The 10,502-nt window shown below is 39.3% G+C and overlaps 2 protein-coding genes across 2 annotated transcripts; one reads left to right on the top strand and one right to left on the bottom strand.

The window, feature by feature from the left end:
• Nucleotides 1–258: 258 nt before the first annotated feature.
• On the top strand, nucleotides 259–642 carry LOC149815100 (uncharacterized). The gene has a single exon (XM_089990479.1). The coding sequence runs from the start codon at nucleotides 259–261 to the stop codon at nucleotides 640–642; it is 384 nt and encodes a 127-aa protein (XP_089846605.1).
• Nucleotides 643–4,455: 3,813 nt separating this feature from the next.
• Nucleotides 4,456–5,768, bottom strand: LOC149815099 (early nodulin-93-like). The gene is made up of 4 exons (XM_089990208.1): nucleotides 5,650–5,768; nucleotides 5,110–5,171; nucleotides 4,910–4,985; nucleotides 4,456–4,644 (listed from the first exon to the last, which is right to left on the bottom strand). Exons 1-4 carry the CDS (start codon nucleotides 5,750–5,752, stop codon nucleotides 4,559–4,561), a joined length of 327 nt encoding a protein of 108 aa, XP_089846334.1. The 5' UTR covers nucleotides 5,753–5,768; the 3' UTR covers nucleotides 4,456–4,558.
• Nucleotides 5,769–10,502: the final 4,734 nt, after the last annotated feature.

Here is a 10,502-nt window from a genome sequence, read left to right as displayed (position 1 = left end):
TATCACGGCTTGTGCCTCACAAAGTCCCACCAAAAGCAAGCCAATGTTGTTATGACCCTTAAGAGTGGAAAAGCATTACACCCTACTCAGGAGTCGACTGGTGAACCCACTACCATACCTATTGACTAGTCGATCTCCCCTACTAGGCCCGAGGAAAGCGGGCAGGGCCCCCGGCTTGTGCCTTCTTTATATATTCACAGAGTCCATTTTCTTGAGCCCTTGGCCAAACCGTACGATTTTGGCAAGCAGGGGGAGCGCATGCACGAGATGCTTGACATGTTCAAGCAGGTTCATATAAACATTCCCCAGCTTGACACCATCCAGCAAGTGCCTGCCTATGCAAAGTTCCTCAAAGAACTTTGCACGCAGAAGAGAAAATCGAGATCGTTGCCCAAGATGATCTTCTTGACTGAGCAGGTCAACTTCGTGTTTCGACACCAAGCCTCACCCAAGCTCAAGGATCTTGAGGCATCGATCATCTTGTGTGTTATAGGGAACATGACTATCAAGCATGCATTGCTCGATCTTGGAACAAGCATGAACATATTGTTGGGTTCCCTTTATGACACATTTGCGATTGAGGATTTAAAGCCTACGACTATTGTCTTGCAGTTGGCTGACAGGTCTACCAAGAATCCCTGAGGAATATTGGAAGATGTGTTAGTCAAGGTCGAGGACTTCTACTTCCCTGTTAATTTTCTTGTTCTAGATATGGAGAGCACTTATGTCACTCACCAGATCCTCATTATTTTGGGCAGACCATTCTTGGCCATTGCCCAATCTCAGATTGATTGTCATACTGAGGAGATTGAAGTTTCTTTTGACAACAAGTTGTTACAGTTATATATCTTTGATGTTGCCAAAAGAGTGACATGACAATTGTTTCTACTTGACAAACATCACAAGGAAGCAATTAGATCCACCGTTGGATGTGTGTCATACTAGTCGCTCAGTTTATGACTCTCCATCCTTTGAGAATAGTTTCCACGTGGAGAATAAGCTCCTTCAACCCGAGTTTCAGAGTCATCGTAGGATCTTTAAGGGTAGAGTTGGAGGAAACATAGTGCGCAGTGTCACAGATGATACTATTTTCCTTAGAACCCCTGATTGAGCATGACTTCACGTCCATTGATCTCAAGAACGATGAAGGGTCAGCAGAGATCCGTCTGGCTGAAGACGTAAAACTTAGCGCTTTATGAGAGGCAGCCCATATTTGTGATGTACTATTAATAGTCTTAGAAGTTTTTCTGTTTTTAAGTTTTCTTCTTTCATAAGCTTGAATGATAGATTATGTATGCATTTTATTTTATTTTTGCAATTTTTATGAGTTGCAAACTGTTAGACAGGTGGAACCTCTACAGAGCCATTCACATGCCACATCAGGTAAGGTTTTGAAGTATAAATCAGCGACTTCTACTCTTTTTCTCTCAATCATTTTTGTTCTCATATGCATTCACTCAGTTTCATGCAAGTATAGGAAATTACCAGTGAGGACAGTGTCATTCAAGCATGGGGAAGGGTGTAGTTTGTACACCCAAACTTTTTCTGTCTTTATACTTGCACTTTAATGATAATTTATAAAAATTGGGCTTTTAAAGAATGAGTTTGATCTTATATGAATGCTTTGCAAAATCTAATATTTTTAGAATTTTTTTAAGCCCCACGATTTTTTTTTCTGACATTAATCTAGAAAAATCTGGTTATTTATGTGGATTTTTAAGAAATCATGATAGATGCATGTTAGAGTTTATTTTGAGTCACAAGTATGAATATGTATAGTTTATTTTTAAAAAATTAAGCAAACAAATAATTTGCATTTATGAGCTCAAAAAGTGAAAAGAGCATACGTTTAGTTGTTTGATGTCTTTGTATTCTCTAGCAGCTAGGCTCAGACACAAGTTGAAGTATTTGATTTTCATATCGAAAAGGATAACGAAAGAAATCGCTTCTTTGCCTAAGTTGATATCTGTGACCTATTTTGTTCAAGTGAGTAGATCTTGCATGGTGTTTACACCTGATGCTCTAAAGCCATCTGGTTTGGGAGTTACTAGCCCGAAAGCCCGTTACATGAACTTTATAGAGAGCCTAATAAATATTAACATTGCACATGATAGAGAAGTAGACTATACATAAACTGTGAAAATTGAAGGTCTAGTAACACGGTCAATTATGTCTGAGGAATACTTCGTATCTAGTGCCCTAAGGTCATCTGGCATGGGAGTCACTGGCCCAAAACTCGTTACATGGGTCACAAAAACTGAAAATTTGATATAGTGCTCAACAAAGAAAAGAAAAAGTGTGAATTTTGAAAATCAAGAAAAAGAAAAGTGCGCAAAAGAAAAAGGTTCACTGCTTGGAAGCAAATATTGAGAAAACTTGTGCAGAAAGCATCTGAGTGAAGATTAGTAAATGATGACATGCACATATTTGATTTTCTGAGAATAAAGCATAAATGATTATGATATTTAGAAAAATAAAAGAAAAGGTCTTACTCTACGGTGGCCTCTAAAAAGACTCTCAACATGTTTTGAAAATGTATTTGCATGAAATATTTGTAAAAACAAAATCCAAACCATTGTACCCAAAAATTTGATCTAGGTTTGGTTCCACCTGGGTCCAAACCAAACCCGACCCATTGACACCCCTAGTCCAAAAACAAGTGTTCACCTTATTTGGACCACTATGGGTAGAGCATGCCAAAAAACCAGACCTGATATCGGATCTGATTCATTGACCCAACCTTAGAGCTGTCAATAGGTTGAGTATGACCCGATTCTGGCAATTGACCAGAATTGATATTATCTGGATCCAGTTTTAATGAATGACAGGTCAGACTCACTTCAACCGGCTAGTATATGGACCTGGTCTGGTTTGAGAAATTTCAAACTGGACTTGGGCCCGACATGAGTTTTGATTAAGGTAGCTAAAATTTTAAAAAAAAAAGATTGGGTCTGGATTATGCTATCTATATATGGATCAGGATCTGGATCTGCCTAAGAAAAGTCCTATCAAATCCGAACCAGTTGCCAGCTGCTGAAAATTGGACATGGTATGGAACCACTGGTCCCGGAAGTTCTAACCCGTTCACATCCCTAACCCAACCAAAGTTTATTAGGACTGCTCCATAGCTCAAGTTGGATTAGGCTGAGATTCACCTAAAATAGATGAGCTGGATATAAGTATAAGCTTTTATGTAGGATCTACTTAGGCCTCAGCCTGTACCAACCTTAAATATTAGGTAATACTGGTAGTACCATACTATCTAGGGAACTCACAAGATAGTTTGATATTGTGTTAATATTTTAATACTATGTTGAAGGTATTGTAAATCAAACCCTACAGATATGTACATTGTTTAGTCGGTAGGAACTGTTTTCTGAATCATGTGATTGTTATATGTACAAACAGTCATAACTTTAAAAATCAACAACACAATGTTTTTCACGATAAAAATGAGTAAAATAAGAATGGATATAACAATAATTTTGAAGCTAGATGACTGCAGTTTTTATTGATTAACCAAGAAAAAAATTAGGTGAATTTTTTTACAATCCTAAAAAGGTAGGTGCTTCCGTAATTTTTGCCAAAAAGGTAGGCGTGTTTTTGGACTTTTTTGTTTGTTTACATTAATCACAATTAATGTCTGTGGTTACAAGCATATCTTCTCTATAAAAGGTTAATTAGGTGTTGAAGTCTAATCCATAATATAAAAAAAATTACATTTTATCCAAACTTAGCTTGAAAATTAAATTCTTCTCCTCGTCTTCCTTCAACAAGATTTTCCTCTTTATATATCCTCATTATTTATATCCAAAAGCATCTGTTGAATTTGGGCAAAAAAGTGGAAAAATAAGAGGGTGAATTGTGATGTGTGAGGATCTCCATTAATTTAAAAGCTAGGAACATTTTTTCAAATTTCACCATCCATCTCTCTTAAAAACCCCATACATCTCTTTCAGAATTCGATAAAAGGGGCCCACAGTATACACATGCAAGGTGAGGCTGTACTGGCCTGCCATTAGACCTTAGCACCTTGGGAGAAAAAGACATGGAAAAAAAAAACAGAAGGCCAACTGAGGGTTGATTAAGAAGAAACCAACTGCTACATTTATAACGTTATGTCATGAAACAAGGGCGTAGCTAGGGGGGGGCAGGACTGGGCTGTAGCCCAGTCCTGCCTCCTGAAACAGTTAATTTTTTTTTGTTTTTTTTTTAAAGCCCAGTCCTAGCCCAGCCCTGACTGCAGCAAATTGTTTGATTTGTCCATATGAAATAAATTTTTATTAATAATTGTAGCCATTTTTTATTTTATCTCAAAAAAAAAATTTCGGGGGCGCTGCGCCCGAACCCCCGACTATCGCACAAATAAATTTTTTTTTCCTACACCCCTGTTTGCCCCCCCCTCACATGAATCCTAGCTACGCCCCTGTCATGAAAGTTAATTACAAGAAGAGAACAAGTAGAAAATAAACCCTAGGCTGAAAGGTCCACATAGATGGTTGCATGGATAGGGCATTTGATAAATACAAAAAGTCCCCATAACAAGGGCCATTTTCCTTCATGCTTTGATATTTTTGAAGGAGTTCCTCCTTGCAGATGCCAACACAGTCTTGTCTGCAACAATGAAGTAGGCAGCACCAGCCACTGAAAACAATAATGTTCCCCATTTTTCAGCATCAGCAAAAAATAATAATGACTAAAATAACATAAATAACATTCATGGCATATGATGGGCCAAACTTTTGCTAGACTTAAGCATCACATTCATAAAGCAAGGACCAAGTTTAATTAACCCCCCAACATGTGATCATTGAAGTTCATGAACTTGGTCATGTTTCACATGGTTTTGAGATAACAAAAAGAAAAAATGGCACTGACTTGAGAAACTTGATAGTTATAGGAGATTTACCAGTTGAAATGATGAGGGCCTGTGCTGTAGGGTTGAGGTTGTATTTTGCCCATGGTAACATTCTCACGCTAGCCAACTGCACACAAACAACAGAAATAAATTAATATTCTTCGCAGTTTTTTAAATTAAAGTACAATTTTAAAAGTAGGAGTCAACAATAGTAACAAATCGTAGTAGTAGAGAGAGAGAGAGGCGCTTACAGTAGGTATTGCAGTAGCAATGCTTGCCAAAACAGCAGCCTTGGTTCCAGCAACGACTCCCTCTGGCCAAACAAAGAAAAACCAACCTTCACTAAACCAGTAAAAGGATACAAAACAATTGAAAGACGGATAAAGTGAGCTTCTAAACTTTTTTTTATTATTCTCTCTTCAAAATTTTAAACTTTATTTATCCAGCTCACTAAGTATATATCTAAATCAAGGTCTCCTAGCAACCACACTTTTTTCAGAAATTGTAATAATTTAGAAGAGACTTCCCACTATGTCACTTGTGAGTAAACTATGTAAAATACCATTTTTTGAGCAATAAAATGCTAGGATAAGTTGAAGTGTTCACGTTATACGTTATATGCGGCAGCGGCGCCACTGACAGCCACCCATGGGTGGCTTTCAGCAGCGGCAGTGGCGCTGTATCATGCTGCGTCGCTACATAAAAAAAAATGCCCTCTAAGTTGAAAACAAGAGTCACATTTCGTGTGACCAAAGGAAAACGTTGAAGTGAGGGCAAAAATGTATGTATACCATGTGCGCAACGTTTAGCCATAGAAGAACCCAATCCTTGCATCTCTAGTGGAGAAGAAACTACATTTTGAGTGCTTGATCTAGCAGAGGACTCAAAATCCATTATATATATTCCTAGAGAGAGAGAAAGAGAGGCAGACAGAGAGATAGGGGCTAATGGTATGGAAAGATGATATAGGTAGAGGAGAAAGTGATTAAGAGGTTGCAACATGTAAGGGTGGTGTTGGTGTTTGCAGGAGGACCTCAAGGTGCTTATTTATAGTGCTCTAACGGGAGACTGTACACAACCTGAGGTTTTCAGTTGGTGGTATCCCATAGTTTTGGTGGAACCCAGGGTCCGCCCCTAGTCAGTTGTTTCCTTTGGTTGGTGGCCCATTTTCTTGCGAAAACTTAAACTAGAATCCCAGGAATCTTTTAATTCACTACCCCCGAGGTGGTATATCCCATGTGGTAAGCGGGGTCCTGTGTCAAGCTGAAGGCTCAGGATCGAATCCCCCCTGGGCGGCTGTTGTTCTGGTAGGGTCCGCCTAACCCCAGCTTGTCTTTAAAAAAAAATCTTTTAACCCACAAGCTTCAGATGACTAAACTACCCTTACCTACATTAAGAACAAGTTTTTACGTGGCTAACCACTGTCAATCAGTAGTAACAAAGGCATCACAACGATAAAAAAAAAAAAGGGTTTGGTCCACCAAATACATTATGGATTCAACCAAGTCCAATGAGCCCCACATCTCAAAGTGGGGGAACATGGTCGACCCATCAAAAGTGTTCAAAACCCTTTTTTTCCTTTAATTTTTCACAAGACTTTTGGCTCCAATGGTAGCCTTATTATTCAGTTTCATCTTCAGTGGTTTCTAAATAAGTACACACTGTGGATAGTTTGGTAATTGGTTCTAAACAAGCTTAGAGGTCCTCCAGTTTTCATAATAATTAAACCACTGGTTGTTCAGTAATTTTTGGCACATGGACGGTTGCACCTTTCTCCATGGGAAAGTGGTTTCAAAATTGATTAATTTGTGCACTGCTTTCAATCTGTTGGAGTTGAAGAGAAAGAAAGACCATGGGCACGCCAACCTTTTATCTGTATGGTGCAAATGGATTGGGCCATCATCTGGGTTGTGTGCAGTCCCCCCTGATAAAACCATGGGCACACCAACCAAGTTACTCTCCTGTTTTTAGTCACCACCTGAAGGGTGGAGAGGACACGTGTTGAGAATCTAGCTCGGGATCCGTTCCCAAAGATTAATGATCGATGGTCCCTTCATCTTCCACGCTTAATGGTACTCGTGCTTGGTACTTGTGTCATTGCGTGCATGCACCTCGTTAGTTGGAGCCCTTTTATCTTGCATGTTCATGACATGTACAAGTTTATTTGATTTTTTTTTTTTCTTCAAATTCGTAAGTCCCTGTTTGATGGAAGAAGAAGAAGAAAGCCATTTAATTTTGCATGAATAAAATTTACTTAGGAAAAAGTCTCTAATATTAAAAAAGAGCTAATAAAAACATGTCTAAAACGATGAGCTTTTTAATTGAGAAACTTTCCCCAGTGTCTGTTATGCACATAGTTCAATACATTGATTCCGGCCGTCGGTTTTGAGAGAGGTTTTCTCTTTTGAAAAGTTTCTCTTATAACCAAACAGAAAATAAATTTTTTTTTGTAGTGTACGATATCAAAAGCGGATGATGGAACATGTCATATGGCATATGACGGGGTCTATCATATGTAGGATCAAGGGCAATATCGATGAAGCTCACACTACGCCTCGTGCACCACTGCTGAAATTTGTAAAAAATAAGCAAAACCTTTTCTTTTTTTTCGATATAGAAAGCTGGGGTTAGGCGGATCCCTACCTGTTTATTAGAAAAATGCAGAAATATAACTGTACAGAGATCACATAGGAGGAACCCAGTATGTTCTTGTTACACCATTGTATATCGGCTTCTTGTGGTGACCAAAGTCGCTATGCTTCGAGCGCGAGAGTATTAAATTCCTTCTCAACGAAGCCAACAGCGCACCTGTCAAATAATCATAGGTGCTGAAAAATCCCTGTCAAGCTGAAGGCCCAGGATCGAATCCCTCTGCTACATGGGGGCGGCTACCTTTAAAAAAAAAATGGCATAGGTGCTGATCCCAATTGCCCTTCACCTTCTGTGGTAGATGTGTGCCTTGTTCCTGGGGAAGGACGTCAGCCACACTCAAAGGTTTAAGGAACTTAATGAAGGACCTGGAAATCGGCATACTAAGGGGTGTGGCGATAGTCAGGGGTCTAGCCAAAAAGACGTTAACTAGCCGTTTCCCAATTTCCATTGAATCCCCTCTCGAATACTTGAAAGGCTGTGAATTCAACTTCTCCATCCATGAGACCCCCTCGAATTTTGGGTACCAGATAGAATTGCAGTGCAATATTTATTATAAATAAGCTGAACCCGCAAACCCAAACCTTCTTAAAGTATCTTTAAAAAAGGGACAATCCACTCGATCGTAGGCTTTCACAAGATCCGTTTTAAAAAATATTGAATGGTGATCTGCTATGAGCTATGACGTCAACCAGAATACTTTCTTGAATATTTTATCCCTTAAAAAAAGCTCTCAGGTACTGATAAACGATGCATTGAAGGATGAGAGGCATGCGATTGATCATTATCTTGATAATTATTCTATATACAAAATTATACAAACTAATAATCGGTAGAAATTTTGGAAGGGAGTGCACGCCCTCCTCTTTCAGAATAAGGATAATGTGCGTGATGTTAATGCTGGACAGGATTTTACCCTTGACAAAAAAAAATCTTTGACGGCCCTGAGCCACAATGGATCAGAAAGATGTGAAGAAGCTATCTGGGAAACCATTCTGGTCAGGAGCACTGTCCCCATATATGTCAAACAGGCTTTGGAGATTTCGGCATCAGTTACAGGACAAGGAAGATTAGCATTTTCCTCAGGGCTAACACGACTCTGTGGGACCCCCAAAACTGTTGAGAATAACATTAGCCCCTGTGAAAAGCTTGGAAAAGAACTCCGATGCTTCTATGAAGATAGATTCTCAATCTGACACACTGTTTCCATCTTCCTTTTGCAGCCAACGGATATGCTTTCGCTGCATATTTTTATTGGCCATGAGGTAAAAAAATGAGTATTTCGATCACCATCGAGATAATTGCCGCCAATTGGATTCCTTCATACGAAGAATACCGAAGCAGGTTATATGTTCCCCCCCTCCCGAACAGGGCAGTTAGCTACATCTCATGTTCGGGGTCCCAAAGAGCACCACGTATGTAAGCATGTGCATCTCGTATCCCCATGTTTGTCAGCATTAATTAGCGTTGGAGTTTGATGTTATTGCAAAGACTTAAGTACCCTCTCCTCCATTGGTGCAAAAAAAAAAGATGATTCTTAAAAATGATTGATTGTAAAGACTTAAGTGCTCCGAAGATGATTATTTAAGACTCAGTCTCTGCACTGTAGGATTATCCGAGAAAGAAATCTCCCCTGGAGGAGGCCATGAACATCAACCATCTCACACTCTCTCTCCCTTCTATTGCACATCCAGCAGAAGATCCTACATTGCTCCATCAAGCACCGACTGACCTGCACATTGATTGTTGTGGAGCCTGATTCAGAGTTTTTATCCTTACAAGAGGAGGGTTTGGGGGTTCATCCCAGCGTGGGTAGCATCATTCAACTTGAAGAGTTATAGATCCTGATTCAGAGTTTTTACCCTTACAGGAGAGGGGTCTGGGGACTCCTTCCAGCGTGGGTAGCATCATTCAACTTGAAGAGTTGTGGAGTCTGATTTAGAGTTTTTACCTTTATAGAAAGGGGGGTTTGAGGTCTCCTCTCAGCGTGTGTAGCACCATTCAACTTAAAGAGTTATGGAGTCTGATTCAGAGTTTTTACCCTTACAGAAGGGGGGTCTGAGGGCACCTCCCAGCGTGGGTAGCATCATTCAACTTGATGAGTTGTGGAGCTTGATTTAGAGTTTTTGCCCTTATAGGAGGAGGGTTTGGGAGCTCTTCCCAACGTGGATAGCATCGTTCAACTTGATTTGTTGTGGAGCCTGATTCAGAGTTTTTGCACCAATGGAGGAGAGGGTACTTAAGCCTGATTCACTCTCTCTCTCCTTTCTATTTCTGCTTCTGTGCACATCCAACAGAAGATCCTACATTGCTCCATCAAGCACCGACTGACCTGCACATTGATTGTTGTGGAGCCTGATTCAGAGTTTTTACCCTTACAGGAGGAGGGTTTGGGAGTTCATCCCAACGTGGGTAGCATCATTCAACTAAATGAGTTGTAGATCTTGATTCAGAGTTTTGACCCTTACAGAAGAGGGGCGGCCCTTGACGGGGGGCTCGGGGGGCAGCGCCCTTCGGACCAAATTTTTTTTGGGCCTTTCAATTTTTTTATAAATAAATACAAGTAAAAAGTATTTAAAAATAAAATAAATGGTTTTTTAACGATAAATAGATGATAAAAACGTATGTGTCATGTTTAAAATGTGATATTTATGTTTCTATAAAAAAACTCATGATATTTTGAAAATATTGTGAGAAATAAAGCTTAAAACTTTTAGGTAATTTCTGGAGAGATTTTTCATAAAATCTTGTGATATCTGTCACAATGTAAGCTTTCTCGTCGTCAAAAAGAGAAAAAAAGCAATATCATACTAAAAAATACTTTTTAAAAACTAACCAATCCAATTTTGTCTGATCTTAGGTTCAGATCGCATCGAGTCTTTAATTTCGATCTTCTCCCAATCCAATTTTGTCCATTTCTTTAGAACTGGTCTTGTGAACTAAAACTGAATATAAACTGTCTGTCGATTTACCTAATCAGTTTTTCACCTCATTC

This window comes from Nuphar pumila, chromosome 15 (assembly GCF_984573655.1).
Source record: "Nuphar pumila chromosome 15, dmNupPumi1.hap1.1, whole genome shotgun sequence".
Classification (NCBI taxonomy): Eukaryota; Viridiplantae; Streptophyta; class Magnoliopsida; order Nymphaeales; family Nymphaeaceae; genus Nuphar; species Nuphar pumila.
The sequence above is the reverse complement of the archived record's forward strand: the minus strand, read 5'-3'. Positions and strand labels throughout refer to the sequence as shown.

Coding starts and splice junctions, on each gene's coding strand:
- LOC149815100 (XM_089990479.1), top strand. CDS start 259: ATGCACGAGATGCTTGACATGTTCAAGCAGGTTCATATAAACATTCCC.
- LOC149815099 (XM_089990208.1), bottom strand. CDS start 5,752: ATGGATTTTGAGTCCTCTGCTAGATCAAGCACTCAAAATGTAGTTTCT. Junction 5,172..5,649: donor GGCTAAACGTTGCGCACATG/GTATACATACAT, acceptor TTGTTTGGCCAG/AGGGAGTCGTTGCTGGAACC. Junction 4,645..4,909: donor GGCCCTCATCATTTCAACTG/GTAAATCTCCTA, acceptor TATTGTTTTCAG/TGGCTGGTGCTGCCTACTTC.